This window comes from Cyprinus carpio, chromosome B22 (genome assembly GCF_018340385.1).
Source record: "Cyprinus carpio isolate SPL01 chromosome B22, ASM1834038v1, whole genome shotgun sequence".
Taxonomy (NCBI): Eukaryota; Metazoa; Chordata; class Actinopteri; order Cypriniformes; family Cyprinidae; genus Cyprinus; species Cyprinus carpio.
In genome coordinates, this window is record NC_056618.1 from 22,655,716 (window position 1) to 22,676,647 (window position 20,932).

The window sequence follows — 20,932 nt, forward strand, 5'->3', positions numbered from 1 at the left end:
TAGGCCATGGCACCAAAAACCTGGATAACCTGGATGACTAGAAACACTCACCATTTTCTGGCTGGTCCTTGATGTCGCCTTCACTGGGCTGGTTCGGACTTTCAGACTGCCCCGCTTCTGTAGAAAGACACACAAAGAAAAAGAAATTGAGATTTTGTTTCATGACCATAATGAAATCATGCACTTGACAGCCTCTGGAAAACAGTTTCTGCAGTCTAAAGACTCAAGATACAAAACGTCTAGTCCAGAGTACCAAGGAATCACCATGCTGACCGTGCAGTCTGGCAGCTAACCGCACACTGGCCATGCAGGTGAAACCCTATGCTGATGTGTGTACACAGGAGGCCACCGTGTTGCCGGTTCAATAGAGCTGACTGCTGCCACAGTATAGGCCGACACACAACTGCATGCGTCGTAAAAATACTTTCTAGGCTTTAAATGAATGCGAACATAATTTAACAGGTTAAGTAATGTAGTTTATTAAATATATATATATATATATATATATATATATATATATATATATATATATATATGTGTGTGTGTGTGTGTGTGTTTTATTAACGTTAAGTTTATTAACGTTATAAGGTAATATAATTAAAATAAAATATAAATAATTCCAATTTACAAAATAAAATAAAAGTGAATTCTATGATTATATAAATCAATTGACAGGCCTAACCGTAAATTTCAGACTGTATTTATTAGCATTCAGACGCAAAGGGAAGTTATCGGAATAGAAGGTCTGACTGTACTCTAGCCAATGTCCTTTTGGCACGCGGCTCGGTAGGTCAGACCGACAGTGGGGTCTGGGCTGTGAATTCACACTGAGTGTGCTATTTGCAGCCGAGGCACTTATGGTAATAAGTCTAGAGAGAGAGAAAGCCTTCAAACCTGGGTGTACTGCATAAAAAAGGCCCTATAAATTTGATGGGCTCCGATTTCTCCCAAGAAGTGCTCCTTAACGGTGCCATTAGCTGTGATAGCAATGATTCGTGCCGTGACGTTAAGGGAACTTTCGCAAAGATTCACCCGGGTCCCTTTAACTCTTCTACGACAGCCAAAAATTGCAAAGAAACACCCTTTAATATGATTTAGAAGCTGGGGTGAGTATTGATTTCCCACTGGAGATAAAATAGTCATGCTGGGAGAAATATTACCTATGTCGCGCTAGCAAGCACACGGTAAAAAAATGGCTGGCGAAGTTAGGATCGGAATTTGATTCATGACTTTTTACACTTCATTTTTTGGCAGAATACATGTTAAAAATATCACTTTTAAACACAAATTAAACAAAGTCTAAACAGTGCAAAGATTTGTGTACAAAAATGCTCATGAAAAACAAACTTTTAATAAAAGAAGAAAAAGATTCATGACCTTTTCAGTTTGAACTAAATGGCGAAATCTGAGAAACATTTGTGTATAAAAATGCTTTCAATTTCAGCTAATCACAGAAAAACAATTTTCAATAAAAGGAAAAGATACAAGACTTTTTTCACTTTTGTTTTTGGAAAAATACATGTTAAAACATCACTTTGGAACACAAATGTACCTAATAGGCTAAATTGCGCGATAATTAGCATACAATAATTCTCCAAATTTTGGTTAATGATAAATCACGGAAAACACATTTTTGATAAAAGAAGAAAAAGATTCATGACCTTTTCACCTATTTTTTGGGCAGAATATATGTTAAAACATCACTTTGGAACACAAATGTAACAAAGGCTAAATTGCACAAAAATTAAAGTACAACGATAAATATGGAAAGAAACTTTTGATAAAAGAAGAAAAAGATTTATGACTACTTCCACTTTATTTTTGACAGAATACATGTCTTTTTGGAACACAAATGCAACCCATAGGGTAAATTGTGCAATAATTAGCATACAAAAAATGATTCAAATTTCAGTTAACGATAAATCACGGAAAGTTACTTTTTGTAAAAGAAGAAAAGCAAAACCCAGACCCCCCACCACCACCACCAAAAAATAAAAAATAAATAAAAAGTTTGTCCAGCCCCTTCATCTGCTTCTAGACAAAGTAAACAATTTAAGGCCTTGTTTGCATTCAGCTCAGCATTGCCGTCTGCATCAACAGTTTAAAACAAAGGCAATCTGAAGAGTGGGCTGAAACAACGAAACCAAAAAAAACACGTAGCAACACCCCCCGCCCCAGCAACAGCCCAGAGATATGTGAAAGCGCAACCAAAGGGGCCGGGAAACCAGGTGCCGGGTGGGTGCGTGTGTGCGGGGACTTTCACACACTCCCCCAGTTGCCCTCCGTAGACCAAGTGCTCTCTCACACAGTGCCCATTGCTAATTAAATATGCAAATGAGGCGTGAGACCCAGACTCAGTGTGTCACATCTGCATTTACCCCCTGTTGAGGGCCCTCAGAGAGCGAGGGGGGAAACAAAAAACCCCCTCCCGCCCGAAATAAACAACAAAAAAAGACACTAAACAACAAACAACTAAATACCGTGCACAAACAGGCCCATTCACCAGGCCTAAATCCTCTATACAAGAGCATAACAAGCCACTCTATGGGCCGCCGATTGAAAGACAGAGGACGGATGGTTCCAGTGTATCTCTAATTTTGTTCTCACACCATCAAAAAGATGGGAATCCCGCTCGGGTTTGGGAGAAGAAAAGCAACCTGGAGTGACTCAGTCAACGTGTTCTTCCGCCTCGATTCGACAACGGAATTCATTACGGAACAATCGAAAGGAACGCAGAGGTAAAACGACGTTATTTAGCGTCCGATAACAAGCCTGGGTTAATTGAGACGGCTCAGGTTGCTTGAACGTGGCCGAATTAGTCGGCGAGGTGATTCCCTAATTAGATCATTAGGACCGGCTTGTGGCGGCAGGCAGGTTGGGCAGGAGCGTTATGCCCCCTGGCCTGCCTCCGAATCCGACTGCCTCCTTCCTCCTTCCTCTCCCAGGCCAGGCCGAGGGCTTTAGGGGGGCGTGCGCATACATTCACACACACACACCGCCTGGTCTGTTTCATTATGCATGCACTAAACCATCTGTACTTCTCGCAGGTCTGCTCGTCCCAACCCGCCGCTTTCTCACCAAGTGCTTTGCTGTAATCCAATTGTGTGTTAAAACCCCGCTTTCAAAAGGCCCTTTACACAGTGGGCTCAAGAACACGAAGGCCCATAAAAGGAGGCAGAAACTTAATTTAGAAATACAAACGGGCCTTTCTGGAGTATCAATGGAAGGTGAAGCTCCAGGGATTGAAGCATTGTTTCCACAAGTATCGTCCCCCAGATTTTTTTTTTTCTTTCAGGCCGCAACAGACATTATGAGATGGTGGGTGCCGGATTCCTGCGTGGTCGCACTCGAGACTATCCAGACTATCCGAGGAACTCGGAAGGAACGTGTTTTAGAATGATCGCCAGAGCAACACAAATATGCATTGTTTTTTTGGGAGCAGCATATTTGGGCCATGATGCACATTACATAAAAATGACTTTGGGGGAGAAAAAAAAAAGGAAATAATTTCTGGGAACTGCAATGAGTCACAGATGGGGAACATGTCAATGCAACCTGAAATTGTGAGTGACGTGAGAAAAAAAGGAAGAAAGACGAGAAAACTAGTAAATCAATGGAATATGCAATATTAAACAATCTCTAATAATTTAACGCTTTTAAAAAAATGCAAAATATGTTAATATAAAACCATTTTTCACCAAATTTTTGGAAACTAAAATATTATTCAAAGTTTCACCTGAAATCAAATGCCTTTTAAAGCAAAATGGACTAAAACGAAGGAATACGACATGACAAAATATTAATAATTTGTGCCAAAAGACAACTAAATTATGATCAATTGAATGATGCTCATTTGAAAACTAAAGTAATGTCAAAATCTTTCATGAATTAATAAATTGCTAGTATTTGGTAGTAAGTGCAATTTAGGTTAATATTTTTTATTTATTTATTTTAAATATGATCAACAGAGCTGCTTTATTTGACAAAAATTCTATAAAAACAGTAACACTGCGGAATTTTATTACAATTTAAAATAACCGTTTTCCATTTGAATATAGTTTAAATTAAATTTATTCCTGCTATGCAGAGCTGAATTTTCAGCATCATTACTCCAGCCTTCAGTGTCACATGATCCTTCAGAAATCATTCTAATATGCTGATTTGTTGCTCAAGAAACATTATAATCAAGTTGAAAACAGTTGTGCTGCTTAATATATGTATATGCAACCTTTTTTCAGAATTCTTTAATGAGTATGAAGCTGAAAAGTTTTTTTTTGTAACTTCATAAATGTTATTTGATTCATTTAATGCATCCTTGATTAATAAAAGAATTGATCTCTTAAAAAAAAAAAAAAACTTACTGACCCCAAACTTATCAATGCTAGTATATATGTACATACACTTTCTCACCATTTCATACCGAGACAGGTTGTCATTCCTCTGCACCGGGGAGTGGAGAAAGACGTTTGTTTCCGTCAGGCCGCTGCCCGTGTTCAGTGTTTGAGTAACCCTGACCTCTCCCCCTGTGCTTTTACGTCACACCGTATTTAATAAGAGGCAGTGTTTAGACAGGACCCTTCTGCTTCTCTTCTATAGATCAGCCCGTTGCCGAGGCTTGCGCTGTTTTTCTTCTCTCGTGGAGCGTCGCTTGTTTACACTGCTGTTTTCGGAGGACCGAGAAGCGAGACGGGAGAGGATAATGTTACAGGCCGTGTTTACAGATCCTGTCTGGATTTTGAATAGTAATACTGGTGTGTTTTCTTTCGTTCTTCTGTAACTTTTGAGAAATACAGAATGCACTTTTAAGGACAGGGACCTAGCTATTCCCTCCTTGATGTGCTTCACTCAAGCTCATACACCAGAGCAGGGTGTGTAAAAATGAGCAGAATCCACTCTGCGGTCTCCCAGCGATGACATTATGGGATCATTGTGGTACAGTAAACCAACTATTGCAATCTGGCAAAAAGCAATAAAAGTACCCGAGTCTCAGTTATTCTTTAGTCAGTGTGACTTGAGCTATTCCCTCCTGCAGATATAAAGCTAAACCAGACTATAAGGTAGAGCTATCAATAAGCGCTAGTGCGGTAAAGGAATGCCATGTTTCCTTACTTGAACTTGTAAATCAGCTCTTGTGCTAGTGGTGTAAGACAAGCTGTCTGGATTGCCAAGCTACCGTTACCAAGACACAAAAGCGGGACATTCCTGACTTATTTGAATCCTTGTTCCCCCTGGACTGGTGGGCGCACTCGGAACAAGATATCATTATTAGCTAATGCAAGATGGAGGGTGGAGTAATGAAAAGCTAGCATAGAAAAGTCAATAGCACGGTTTTATAACCTAGTTACCTGTCCTGCTGTCTACATAGGTAACATACTGTAACCTTGTACAGTGAGTGGCCGATTTGTAAAGTTCATGTGTACTCAAAAGTGTAACTGTGCTGTTAGCATGCTGCTAAGAAAACACTGGGATACTCTGACAAGCATTAAAATACAGAGAAAGTACAGATACTGAATAAAATGTTCCTACATTTTGTGATAAATGACTACAAACAACTGTGTAAAATACAAACTTAAGATGAATTAGGCCAGCTTATTTCCACTGCAGTTATTTTGGCCACATTTTAGCATGTTGCTAAGCTAACGATGCAGAACCAAACATAGATTACAGAGACCGAAGAAAATTGACATTTTGAATTTTATCTGTCATAAAATATATACTTGTGAAAAACGGTAGAAAACAAATTTCAATTGCGCACAATTCTTTTTATTCTGGAGTTATTTTAGCCAAACTTTAACATGTTGCTAAGCTAACAATGCAGTACTCTAGCAAGCATAAAAACACACAGCACGCAAAAATAAATTGGTCCTAAATTTAGTGATAAAAGATTGTTGTGAATTTTGCAATAAATTATTTGGTTAATTTCTATCATGTTACCTCAATTTTAGCATGTTGCTAAGCTAACAAAAGAAGAATGATTGATTGTTGTTTTATATAATCCACATATAATAAACTGTTGGGGGTAACGCATTACAAGTAATGTGAGTTATGTAATCAGATTACTCTTTTCAAGTAACTACTGAATTAAAGTGTTTCTTTTAAATTTACAAGAAAATATCTGAGTTACTTTTTCAAATAAGTAACGCAAGCCATTTATTCACTGACAGCTATCCTGTGGCTCTGTGAGTGCAGAGGCACTTCCTTCAGGCTGAGGCTTAATAATTTCACCATTGGTGTGAAAGGGCCTTTACAGTTGCCCAAAATATACATTTTTTGTTATTAAAGATTATTAAACATGCACAGATCAGGTGATAAAAAGTAATGCAAAAGTAAAGTAACGCATTACTTTCAATAAAAAGTAACTAACTTATTTAAAAGTAACTAATTAGTTAATTTTTCATGGAGTAACACAATATTGTAATGCATTATTTGAAAAGTAACTTTCACCAACACTGCGAAAAACTTAGACGCAACTTTTTCCCTGCATTCATTTTAGCCAAACTTTGTATAGTATCGATATAGTGGGTAAATTTTCCTCTTCACTTCCTGTGATATTTCAATGTACACCTGTTCTCTATGCTGCAGTGCCCTTCGGACTGAACATATATGCTTCCTACACTATGCAGAGCACTGGAACATAACCTTAGTCTCTCCATCCTTCTCTCTCTGGCTGGTTGAAATGTTCCAGAGGGAGAGAAGGAAAAAGTGTACCATCCTTAATGCTAGCAGCTCCTCTTTGGGAAAAGATGTATTCCCCTGGCCTGTAGGCAAACCCTTTCTTTCTTCCTGAGCGCTGTGCTTCTTGACTCCCCTGATATGAACTACAGTTTCTAGGAAAAGCAGGAAAGGCAAGCAGAGGAGGGGGAGGAGGAGGAGGAGAAAAAGTTCTTGGCCTTTTCCCAGGAAGGGAGAGCGAGAGAGAATCAGAATCCCAGAATTCCCTTGGGATATGGTGAAATATACAGCCCTGGGGCCACTTTCAATTTACTCTCTGCAGTTCTCTCTCCCTCTCTAAATAGCCGGGCTGTGAGAGAGAAGTCGAAGCTGTCAGGGATCTAATGTGTACCGCGACCTCCTGTAGCCCTGATGTGGAGAAATAGAAAGATCGCGAGTGGGTCAAGTGTCTGTGTGAGCACGGATTCCTCAAAGGGAGTATGAGGAGAGGGGAATATCTGCAACACCAAACAAGAACAGAACAAAAACCAAACCAAAATACATTAGACTTCGACAGTGCGATTGAATTTAAAATACCAGAATGAAGTGATTAGGCAAAAATGAGACCTTTGGAAACAGCCGGGCCAAAAGTAGCATACCCTGCTCCAAACAAAAAGCCATATTGTTGCGATGCCTATTTCCGCAAGCTTCAGACACATCCTGTCTTTGTCTTCAGAGTGCCTCTTGCTTGCCCTAGTTGAGAGCACATGGTGGCACAGGTAGAGGATTTTGTCCTTGTTCTGACAGCGAGGATCTTTCAACAAATATAGTTTGAAAAAAAAAAAGAACCAGGCTCTCCATGTGGCCCCTGGGGTCCAGGAGAACAACACAATAGGCAGTACTGGCATTGTTATTCCTGACTCTGGGCCTATGTGTGCTGTAAGAAGAGAAGAATGCTTGCGTTTGACCTCTGTCAGGCCTGATTTCCTGCCGAAGCGGAGTTGTGTCTGAGGACACGGTACTGAATTGGAAAAAAACGTGTTGTCAGTTTGATTGTCATTTGCCAGAGATATAATCTCAGTGAGTACCGTGAGACCCTCCATTTGTGGCACGGGAGTCTATGTGTGTATGTAAGTGTGCGCCGTAATTCATCGTACTCCAAGAGCCCAGCTGACAGGCTCCAGCTGCAGACGTGCAATGTACATGCTGGGTGTTCATTGCTGTCAGGATCGCCGACACACCTGTCTCCACAACAACCACCGCCTGTAGCCAGGTAGTCCGTCTCCAACTGACACGGAGGTGTCAAGGCTTGCTACAGTCGTCATGCTGACAGTGGGGTGAAAGATGAGACTTTTGTTGACATGTAGTACTCCTTATACAAAGGAGTTACACACACTCCAAAGTCACAAAACACAATCTCTAATATAGAAATGAATGATACCATGAAATGGGGGAACCTTTTTGATGTACTTCAACGGGAAGTTGAGGCGGGCCACATTAAAATGTTTTTCCACACAAACCCACACTCGCCAGCTTGAACTAAGAAGAAATGCAAAGACAAACAAAGCTTTGCTACTTGCTATTGCTAATTAAAGGGACAGTTCACCCAATAATTAAAAATTGGTTATTTATTACTCAAGCTTATGTCGTTTTAAACCCATAAGACCTTCGTTCATCTTCGAAGCACAAATGAAGATATTTTTGATGAAATCCAAGAGCTTTCTGACCGTCCATAGACAGCAACGCAAGTGACATGTTCAAGGCCCAGAAAGGTAGTAAGGGCATTGTTAAAATTGTCCATGTGACATCAGTGGTTCAACCTTAATGTTATGAAGCTATGAGAATACATTTTGTGCGCAAAGAAAACAAAAATAATGACTTTATTAAACAATTTCTTGTCAGTCCTTGACAAGCATTCACAAGAGCTGTTTACAATTTTAAAAAAAATCTTTGCACATTAAATTCATTGTTTTTGTTTATTTCAGTTGCACTGCAGTCTACGCAAGCTTTCAAATTTCATCAGATATATCTTAATTTGTGTTCTGAAGATGATTGAAGGTCTTACAGGTTTGGAGGGTGAGTAATTAATGACAGAATTTTCATTTTGGGGTGAACGGTTCCTTTAACTGTTCCTTTAGGCAGGTTGTATTCATAATTTAGAGGGAGAGGGCTTTTTTATTTTAGGGAGAATGTGATTGGACGGAATTTGCATAGTGCAAGATGAGTCATCAATACTTTGGTCCAATTTCCCAGAAAAAAAGACTAATGGCTAAATCTTTAATTGTTTGAGAACTAGCATAGAGATGGCATAAAATCTACCAGACATGGACTAGAAGCAACAAAATGGGTTGTTTCAGTACAGATTTTCCTATTTATTGGGCCACAAACTGTCAACTTCACCCATAAACATGACTGTAAGTAAACCCACAGAGCATCAATACGTGGCGGGCGACATTTGCACCATTCATGGCACAGGAGGGTGTGCTTGGCTGGCCACTGATACCAGCTTTAACGCTGTGGGCAGAGAAGCCTCGTCTCAAACCCCCCTCTTCCCTTCTCTCTCAGAATGAGTGAAAATAGAAAGTCTCCATGATCTTGGCAGTAGGACGTTTGGAGAAAAAAGATGGGGTGATTCAATTTGGCAGCCAACTTTTTCACTCCCTCTCCTTTCGGTGTCTTCCTCTCTCTCTATCTCTCTCTCTATCGGCTCGCTCTCTTCCTTAGAGAGATGCTGGCCATAGCCCGTGTTTGGAACAAACTGTAAGACACTTGCCAAGGCTGAAGCGTAACACCGCCAGGGATGCACTACACAGCCCGCAACTTCCCCTGCAACGCACTTGTCTCCAGCCGCTTCTCACTGAGGAAACCCCCCAGGAGCTTGGCCACTAGAAAAAGTGGCCACCCACAAATCCACACATTAAAATGAAAAAAAAAAAAAAGAATAAAAAAATAAAAAATTAAGAATTTAAGAATAATAAATAAATAAATAAATAAAAACAACTATATTTAATGTAAATAAAAAGTGTAAAGTATTAATATATTCATATTAATATATATTTAATATATTATTTGTCAAGGCACATTTTAATAATAATATTAAAGTAATTTCTATATGATCATATTTAATTATCATATATTAAATATACAAATATTACACACGATTCTCTCTCTCTCACTCTATTATATGTGAATGTGGCCTTGATAAATATTCAATAAATATAAAAATACAAAACATAAATAAATGGATTTAGAATGAATGCTTTCATATATAAACCACAATATTTAGGCCTAATGTACACAAAAAGTATAAAGTGTAAAAATATTAATATATATTTAATATATTATTTATCAAGGTACATTTTAATAATGATAGTAAAAATAATATTAAATTATATTTCTATATGATTATATTCTATTATCATATATTAAATATAAAAATACTACATATGATTCTCTCTCTCAATCAATTTTGTGAATTTAGCCTTATTATAAAACAATAATGACAAAAAAATAAAACTTTAATAAATATTATAAAATGATATTGCATCATATAAATATTATTGCAATTAACCATATAATTTGTTTTGTTATATTCATCATATTATATTTTTGCCGGTCTATAGTAAGTGTTACAGGACTGAAACAGCCAGCCTACATAAAATAAAGACAAATTACATAATTTTTTAAGAAATACAATCCCTATTGATTTTTCATTTTATATTGATTTGATTTAATTCATCAGATGAATGAAAATAATAAAAACTAATTTCAAAATGTAGCCGGTCGATACTTCTTCGTTCTTGTGCACTTTCCAAATTTCACGTAAATCACCCATGTCCATATTTCACATACAGTAAGTGTTGCATAAACAATCTCCCCATAGCCCACAAACAAGGCACCACGTTCAAAGCCCTGACACGAGCTCTATATTGTCTAGACGAGTCATTTTTATTTATGCTGCGCAACTGTGTCGTCAATTAGAATTCAAAAGCGATCGTTTCGAGAGGCTGAGGAAGGAAAAGCCTTTGGACAAATGCTCAGTTGTGAACGCCGACTCGGTCCAAGTCCCTGGCGTACACCCGAGGCATTCAGAGAGATGCCAGCCAAAGCTCTAGGTTGTCATTTCAACCCTTCCAGGCCCTTAAACTAACAGTGAAATCGGTAGAAGAACAGGGAGGGCGTCTGTCTACAAACAAAACCGTCGTGTGCTGTCTCAATCGTGGCTGAAGGACAAGAAAGCCCTACACCGTCCAACTTGCGTCAAGACACACAGGCCAACGAGAACTGACAATTTCACGTAGGATGTTGAATTTCATTTTCACCCTACGTGTGGAAATATAATGCCATCACGTTCTGCTCCCACACCGTCGCTCCTCCCCTCCGCCTCCATTTTGAGCCGATCAGTCTGCCACCATTTTAAAATGGTCGCTTCTCAACAGGAACACAAAACGAAACAATTGGGCCTGTCAGGTGAGAAACTCATCATCTGTTTGCCGCAATTGTACTTCAGACTATTCAAACACAATCGTTCTAATAATTAAAAATGCAATCGTGTACGTAAACAAAAGAGCGGGAAAACGTGCCAAAAGCAACCCGTTGGCGCTCTTCATCGTCCTTTTTTTTCCCCCTCTGCCACACAAGCTTATCCCAAGCATAGCTGCTAAATCGTCCTGCCAGACACAGCAATACTGAGAGAATCACGTTAGCTGCTCCTATTGTTGGATGACACAGAAAACGCTGTTGCCAAGAAGTTTACTGCCAAGTTCAACAACATCCTGATTTGAAAAAAAGGAGGGAAAAAAGACAAAAGTCCGATCCCACACACGCAGGCGCGTATAACCATTACTTTTGGGAGATTCATTAATAACGCAGAGTTGCAGATGTTGCCATTTATCTCTAATACACCCTCACTCCTCTTAATACTTCACACCCTGGCAGCCATCTTAAAAGCTCTGGCAACCATTTTAAAAGTGCCCTCTCTTTATCTGAGCGCATGCCATCCCTCCGTGCCACTCTTTGCCGAACAATAGACTACTCAAGGTTTAGCAACCGCAGTGGCCAAATCCATAATTCGCCATTTTTCATTGGCAAACAAAATGGGAAAAAACTGATATAAATGAGATAGAAACTGATTGATGATGCCTAATGTTGTGTTCTCCAGTTCTACCAACAATAAAACATACAATCTATGCAAAATTTGGTCTAAAAATGTGAAAAATAATTTTTCTTTTTAATGTATGTAAAATGTACAATTTTGTCATTGTTAAAACAATTCTTACATTACATTAGAAAAGAAATAATAAAAATGCAATAAGATTATTGATTAAGATAATATTCATTTAAAATCCAAACACAAAAATACTTTGTGTTTGGGTGGGTTCCGTAAGACTTTTATTTTTATAAAAATTAATACTTCGAGAATGCATTAAATTGATCCAAAGTGACAGTAAAGAGATTCATAATGTTACAAAAGATTTATTACAATATAAAAGATCGATTTAAAATAAATGCTCATCTTTTTAACTTCCTATTCATAAAACAAATGGTTTTTAAAAAAGAGATTATTTTAACATTGATAATGATCATTTTTACATTTTTAATAATAATAATAATAAAGATTTCAGTGACGTCAAATTTTAAAATTATATTTAGGAGTTTTACTTTTTCATAAGTAATTCACCCCAGTTTAATAATAAACAAAACAGTAAAATAAACATCTTTACAATGTTATAATTTCTTGTTAACCCCTCAAAGTGAAGCGTAACTACTGAATGATGCATCTTTTGAAGACTTCTGCAGACAGCAGGATGAAAAGTGGTTTGCATAAAGGAGGAATTTTTCCACAGTTCACATTACAAGGCACTGCTGGACAGTAAATGTTTGCTTGAATGTCATAACACAGAATTCACAACACCAGCTATATAATGTTTCATATTACATGCTGTTTTACAGCAATGCGAGCGGCTGATGCGCTGCAGCGGTGTGTGTGTGTGTGTGTGTGTGTGTGTGGACCTCTGCCCAGACCTGGAGGCCCGAGTCTCATTTATAATGCCTGTTGTTCTGTTAAGATGCTCAAGGAATCACTCACCCACGGCAATTCCAGCAGCGACGGCGGATCAATTAACGAAAGCATGATTAACATTACAGCTGAGCGCCGTGGAATAATGGACGTCTCGGGAAAGTGGATTAGGACGAGAGGAACCTTGACGTGCGGCCCAAGATACTGCGCCAGTGAAGGACGCCATCAGCAGCGGCATGACATAAGCCAGACCGAAATAGTTTGGGAATGCAATTGATGAATTGCCATATTGATTCAGTTCTGCCTCACTTACCATAATTATAGCGCTGTAATGGATAGCATTACCGCTGCTGCTTTTTGTTTTATCCTTTCTTTTCCTTTTTCATCAACTCTCCACTTCTGAACTTGTTTGGGAACTGTACGAACATGCATACTGTACGGTTATATGCTCCGATGGGAAAATCAGAGATGCAAATGACATATTTCTGAAGGCCTGAACTTGTCAAAATCGACTCTTAACTGGAAGCCCTGTATAATTATGCTGATTTTGGATTCATCTGAACCTGATTGCATAAGTTTCTTAGGGAGAATTTACATACATTTTTTTTTTGCGTTCAAAAACAGCTACACTAAGCGCAAGAAGTGAACATGGTGTATCTAAGCACATTTATAAAAGCTGGACTACTTTTAAATTAAAAACACACTATTTGATGTGTTGCAAAAATGTTTGAATGAAACTGAAAATAAGAGCATAAAATGTGATGCAATGTCCAAAAATTTTCTAGCTTAATGTGAAAAAATATTAATATTATATATATATATATATATATATATATATATATATATATATATATATATATATATATATATATATATATATAGTATAAAAATATAATACAAATTAATAAAAACTGCATAAAATAAATATGCAAATAAAAATAATAATATAATATATAATATATAATAATAAAACTAAAAATTTAAAATGCATGCAAATTCTAAAATATTTATTTATATTTTATATATTACATAATATGTTTATTATATATTATATTAATGTTATTATATTATTATTATTACTACTGCTATAAAAAATGTATTAATATGAGTGGAAAAAAATATATTAATAAAATTAATGATTAAAATATGTATAATTATAAATAAATACATTTGAGTGCATGTATTATATATAATACATAGTATATAATAAAACTAAAAATGCATGCAAATTCCAAAAAAAGTATTCTCAAATATTTAATTATATTTATTTTATTAATATATTTTATATAATACATTTTTATATATATTTTATATCGTATTAATGTTATTATATTATTAATATTATTTTTCAAAAATTATATCAATATGAGTGGAAAAAATACATTAATAAAAATATGTTTGAGATTTATTAATACATCACTTTTATTACATAAAAATAATATATATATATATATATATATATATATATATATATATATATATATATTTATATTTCTGTATTTATCTATACACAATAAATAAATACATATATACTGTGAATATATACATAGAATAATATTACAGATTTTTATATTCTATATTTATATTCTGATTATAACAGATTTTTCAAGGTTATATGTAAAATAAAAAACAACATTTTCATATTATTTAATTAAATAATTTTAAATAAAAAATATACAAACTTTAAAAAATTACATAAATGTGTATATTCATCATTTTTATAAATATAATTTTCTAAATATTTTATAACCTAATGACCTGATCCAACAAGCAGCTAGTCGTCCATCACTGCTCTACTACCTTGATGCTTTCTCCATGTCACTATTGTAGCGTGACCCTCTCAGGGTCGCTCTGATCTGATGAAGAATGCCAGCATGGGGAGCCAATGTCAGTCCCACATAGACACAAAGTGCCGACTCATAGCAGCTCCCCCTCTCTCTGCGTCTCAGTCATTGATAACTAGAAAATGTTACCAGAGAAAGGTTACTATGAGCCACACAATGGGCTTCTTGTATTGTTGCAACCCCCTGGGTCGAGGAGAGAGGGAGAGAGGGGACTCCTGGCACGTCTCCTTTCAGAAGGCTCTGTTACACACTGAGTCAAGCCTTTATAGTGCTAGTATGATCATGTAGAGACATTTTTGCAAGTTTGTTCGGTGTGTTACCTCAAACCATAGTTTATGAAGTAGTAAAACGCCACTATATACAATTGAAAAGTGAAAACGTTCCTGGATGAAAGCTAAGTTTGGATGAACAGTCATTTTTGAGCAAATACAAAATACTAATAAAAGCGATTCCAATATCTTTGAGTAGATTCTGTTCTAAAGGCACTGGATGACAGTCCAGAAAAAGCGAGAGGAGTGTATGGTAAGGGTGGTGTGGAGAGATCGATGGGGCTGTAAGGGACTGTCATCTCTCAGGTTACTGTGTGTGTGTTGCCCACGAGCCCTTTTGGAGCTCTGCCCTGACCACACACACACACGTCCCAATAGCAGAGTCCTGCAGCGCCCACTCTGAAGCAGTAAAGCAGATTTACTGCATTTTATTCATACGCAGACTGAAACTAACAGGTTTACAATAAAATATAATAACAATAATGCTACTACTACTACTAATAATAATAATTATTATTATTATTACACATTAAATACATTATTGTGATTGTGATAAATAATAATTATTATTTAAATTATATAACAACCACAACATCATCATTATATACATATGAATTATTTAATAATAATTTTGCTTTAATATATTAAATATAAATAAATAAATATAAATACATGTTAAATGTAATAATAATGTAATAATAATTATTATAATTATATATTTTTTGTATCATTATTATTCATATTTTTAAAATAACATTTAACTTTTTATTTTATACAAAAAATAAAAATATGAATGTATAAAAAATTTAATTATTGAATATGACATCAAGTGGTTTACAAACAGATGTAGTCTATCCAAACACTACCAATTATTATTCATAATAATGTTAATTACTTCTAATATAACAGTAGTAACACAAATGGGTTTATAATAATAATAATAATAATAATAATAATAATAATAATAACAACAATAATAATAATAACAATTATTATTATTATTAACATTTTTAAATATCAATTTAATTATTTTTATTTAAAAATATATATTAAAAATATGAATGTACAAACACCTCAGGTGGTTTACAAACAGCTGTAGTCTATCCGAACACTTCCAATAAATATTTATAATAATATTAATTAATACTAATATTACAGTAGTAAGACGAATTTGTTTATAATAATAATAATGATAATAATTGTTATTATTATTGTATCCAATAATTGTTATTATTATTGTAAATTTTAAAGTAACATTTAATATTTAATTGAAAAAATATATAAAAAATGTAATTGTAAAAAAAAAACAGCTGTAGTCTAATTATTATTATTTAAATTATATAACAATTGTAATATATAAATTATTTTATTATATTATTATTATTATTATTATTGTTGTTGTTGTTGTTGTTGTTTTTACAAAAACGTTTTACAAATATTTACTGAATGTATAGTCCTCATAGTGGTTTACAAATATCTGTAGACTCTCCAAAAAAAATAACAATTAGCATTAAAGCTAATATTCCTAACTTTCAAAAAAAAAAAAAAACATTCTAGGCCCAAAAGCATCTAGTAATATTACAGCAGCACCAGTAATTGGATTGTAAATGTCATAGTGACTGAATGAACCTGCAGATCTACAGACGTGTGTGTATTGGCTGGCTATGCTTGTTGAGCTGTGGACAATGTCAGCCCAGCCCATCGACCATCGCATCGATCTCTGCTGGGGGAAATTGAGACGGAATTTGCAGTAGTGCAGCTAGGATTTCTGGACACCGCTCACGCTCGCTGCACACCACTGTCTCCCTCCCTGGACTTTTACACGGCTTTCTGGGACTCCCTCCTTTGTTGACTGAGGATTTTGCTCAAAGATTCAGTGGCGGATACGTAATAACGTACTGCAGCTCCATTAAAAACACAATGTTTTAAAGCGATATTCACTTCATAATGAACAATCTGTCACCGTTTATTTACATTCATGTCGTTCCAGCCATGGACCTTGTTTCTTCAGTTGAACACAAAAGCAGATGTTTGCTCTGTTTAATGTAATAAATGATTTGCTTGTATAACTTTTATGGCCTTTTTTGTCATTTTGGAGCACAACCATGCATGCTCAGACGAGTTTGGAATGACATATGACAAAATCTTCAATCAGGAGCATTTTTAAGAGTAAACTGGGTGCAAAACACCAAATAAATGCGTGCACATGTATGTAAGCAGACTCCTGACCCTCGTCTATGGCCACTTTTAGAGCTGTCAAATATCCCGACCTGAATTCATGGCTAGATCCGACTTCAGCACCCTGTCACCCGTATGGATTACACTCCACGGACCAGGTTGCAACACAGCAGAGGCAACATCGCAATGTCAGGCCAGTTTCTTTACAATCATTCCTTCTATCCCTCCCTTTCTCTCGATCACTCTCGCCTTCACTTCTACTAGAATATCCTCAGTTGGCCTTTGGACAATGTCTCTGGAGGGAGGCAATGCATCAGGCTATTTATCACCCAGCAGTTCCCGCAGTAATCAATTAGTCTTTCAGTGGGCGTACCTGGCCCCTCCGGCCTGGCACTACCTGTTACAAGCCTGCCTTCTTGGAATCGCAGGGCCTGAACTTCTCTCCCTTCTCTTTCTCCTTCCTTTCCTCTCACGTGGTCGGCACACTGAGCTGGTGCTCGGGGTAAAATGGGTCTGTTAGCAGCAGATGGTAGGGTCAACAATGGACCAGCATAACCATACATGAATGATGGTTGAGGAGAGGTGTGCTATTACTTGTCTGAGTGATCAGAAATTTTTGCCTTGTGGATGATAGAATGGGCAAAAGAAAACCTTTTAAACGTATAACGAGGGGGATAAGAGGCATATCTAGAGTCCAGAACATCAAAGAGGCTTCAACTAGTAAAGAGCCACTTTGCAAAGAATGTTATTATTTACGAAAACAAAAACTAAAATGAAAACAAGAACTAAAACAAAAACTAAAACAAAATGAAAACAAAAATTAAAACAAGAACGAAAACAAAAAGTAGAATAAAACTAAAAGGAAAACTAAAATGAAAAAAGGAACTAAAACAAAAACTAAAACAAAACTAAAATGAAAACAAGAACTTAAAAACTAAAAGATAAAAAACAAAAATGAAAACAAAAACTAAAACAAAAATGAAATCAAATCGAAAACTAAAATGAAAACAAGAACTAAAACAAAAACTAAAAGATAAAACAAGAACTAAAACTAAAACAAAACGAAAACAAAAATGAAAACAAGAATGAAAAAAAGTAGAATAAAACTAAAAGGAAAACGAGAACTAAAACTAAAACAGAAACAAAAACTAAAATGAACACTGAATGGAAATAATTTCGTTGACTGAAATAAACAAATAAATAAATAAAAAAATACAAACAAATGGGACCCCCCCCCCCTCAAAAAAAACATTACAAATAACAAAAATCTATATTCCAAAGCTTACTTCAAATAAAAATAGCCACATATTTGGTTTTGTGTTAAATGGTATATTACTGTGATTAAATATCTGCATTATTACTAAAACTTAAATAAAATATAAGAATTTGAAACTAGGAAACTCAAAAAAAAAAAAAAAAAAAAAGAAGTTAAATTCAATTAAAAATAACTATAATATAATTTAAATATAATATAATATAATATAATATAATATGATAAATATATGAAAACTAAAATAAAAATTAAAACTAAAATTAAATTAAAAATAAAACTAGAAAATTAAATAGGTAATTGAAAGGACAAATTAAAATAAACACATACATATAAAATATATAAAAATACATACTACAATTCAAAACTATATTAACCCTCCTAGCAACCGCATAGCAACACTTTGCTAAGCACCAACTCCTGTTTTCCTAATTTGTGGCGCTTTCTGTAACGCAACTCCCTTTCCACAGATTCATTCTGTGTGTAAACCAACCGTTCGCGACCCTTATCAGACGCGTATGTAATCAAGTCTGAAACGAAACAGGTTTTAATTCTGGATTCATTAATATAAACCGCAATACCTCCTAATCCCATTTCCTCTCGGTATCGATTCGGCGCGTACATAATTTCAAAGCGCGCTTCGGTAATTGCAAACGAGCATTTACATAAATCTGTCAGCGCTGACTAAATGTTTGGTGAATAAACGACACAAGTGCGCACTCATTGATATTCAAGCGCAGACAAACAGAACAAAGGCAGAAGCGGGCAGCGGACCCAGTGTTTGCGGCCCTCGAGTGCCACTCGGAATCACTGGTTCCCAGGGTTGTCAGGGAGCCCATGCCAAGGCTGGAGGGGGGCGCATGCGGGCACGGGCGTCACACAACAAAACACAACCGTGGTGATGTTGAGAAAATATCCACCCCCCACCCCCAAAACGCACACCAAAACAGCACCAAGTCACACAAAGACGAGGGTATGTGTGTGTTTTGGGGGTGGGGAGGGTCCTGAAAGGGGGCACTGTTTACTGTCTGGTCTCCCCCAGCACCACACAGCCTGTCTCACTTCAAACAAAGCTACTGGCAAGGGAGCGGCAGCAGCCCCTGTTTCCAGGGCCACTGGAGTTTCAAAGAAGTGAAAGAGGGCAGCAGTCTGGAGGCTACAGGGCCCAGGCTGGCATACTTGGCTAGCATCGTGGCCAGGTGGTCTGGGCACATTGGCAAGACACTGGCACGCCGCCCTATGCAGATGGCTCCCGTCGCCGCCTTTTTAGGTGTCGATCTCTCTCTCCATCTCCCTTTCTTTCTCCCAATGCAAAGTCGGACATATGCCCTCCCTCAAGGTTCGAAGGACGTATGTGAAAAAGGAAAGCGAACGCTTGTTGTTTTTGAATTCGGACCTCGCAAAAAAGCGAAAAGGAGATGCCAGCTGTGCCAGGCTGCCTTTATGCATGCCATGCTGGGACACCATCACCATGGCATCTGAAAAAGTCCCCAGCGGACCCTCTGCTCCACTCGGCAAAGACGTGGATGTATCGATGGCAAATGCATGGGAGAATGCGGAAAAACGTGAAGTTGTACAGTCTTTTAAAAAAGAGAGCGAGAGAAAAAAATTTGAAATCCCCTGCTGTTGTGTTCCAGGTTTATGGGGGCCCGAAATCAGGTTCTGTGGTTGTGTGAAACGCTCCCAGAACATATGGAGGAGGATTCGCCAAGCCCCGCTTCACAGCTGTCTGCACCCAGCGAAGACATACCCTCCCTTTCCCTGCTCCATTGATGTACCCACACACCGACACACAAGACCTTCAGAAACACACACACACACACATATATATAAAAATCATAAAATGTTTCAGACTTAACTATGGATTGCATGTTAGAATAGTATGCAGTAATATAATGATGGAAAGAAACAATATCCTGCACATTTTCCTACTGCTTCAAATCTCGCAAGCGATATCTCTCCAGATATCAAAAGAAACGTTTTGGGTTAAGTACACGTTAAGCTCAGGCAAAATGTATATTATGATAAAAAAAAAAAAAACTCCACTTCTCCCATCTTTTTATAAAAAATTCTACAATCTTTGTTATGGGGAGGCACTTACAATTGAAGTGATTGAGGCCAATCTATAATGTTAAAATAACATTAAAATACTCAGTTTCAATAGTACAGCTGCAAAATATAAACGATTAACATGACTGTAGTGTGTAAAATGTCACTCACTGACATTTTCTGTGTAAAGTTATATCCAATATTTCAATTTAGTCTGCATGACAATACCATAAACCCAAAACGACTGTAAAATGATGATTTAAACAGCTTTCTGGAAAAACAGAAAGTACTTTTTAATATGATAGAATTCACATTTCTGGTTTTAAATCCTCTGAAGATTGTCCCCATTCACTTCCACTGTTAGTGTCTCACCTCCAATTTTTTTTTTTAACAAAAACGAGGTACAAGTCGCAATTATTTTTTGTGGTGATTATGCTGCAAATGCTGTCAACTTTGATAGATTCCTTTATCTAAGAGAACTTTTTAAGGTTCTTAGATGGTTCCTTGAAGAACCTTTTATTTTTTGCTTTTGCTTGAATTGAGCTAAATGGTTCTTTTGAGAATATAAAGGTTCTTCAAATCGGTTTCCGGATTCTTAAATATATAAAATATGCTGTAAAACGAATGAATTTGATCATCTCGCCAAAAATAA

General features: G+C 36.4%; 1 protein-coding gene across 7 annotated transcripts in view; it reads right to left on the reverse strand.

Annotated features, from left to right (window-relative positions):
- nfia (nuclear factor I/A) overlaps nt 1–20,932 on the reverse strand; it is a 159,667-nt gene that overhangs the window by 50,127 nt on the left and 88,608 nt on the right. For all 7 annotated transcript variants that reach the window (XM_042749215.1, XM_042749214.1, XM_042749216.1 and 4 more), the window contains exon 3: nt 52–117. In XM_042749215.1, coding sequence (XP_042605149.1) covers nt 52–117 — 66 coding nt within the window. The remainder of the gene's footprint in view (nt 1–51; nt 118–20,932) is intronic.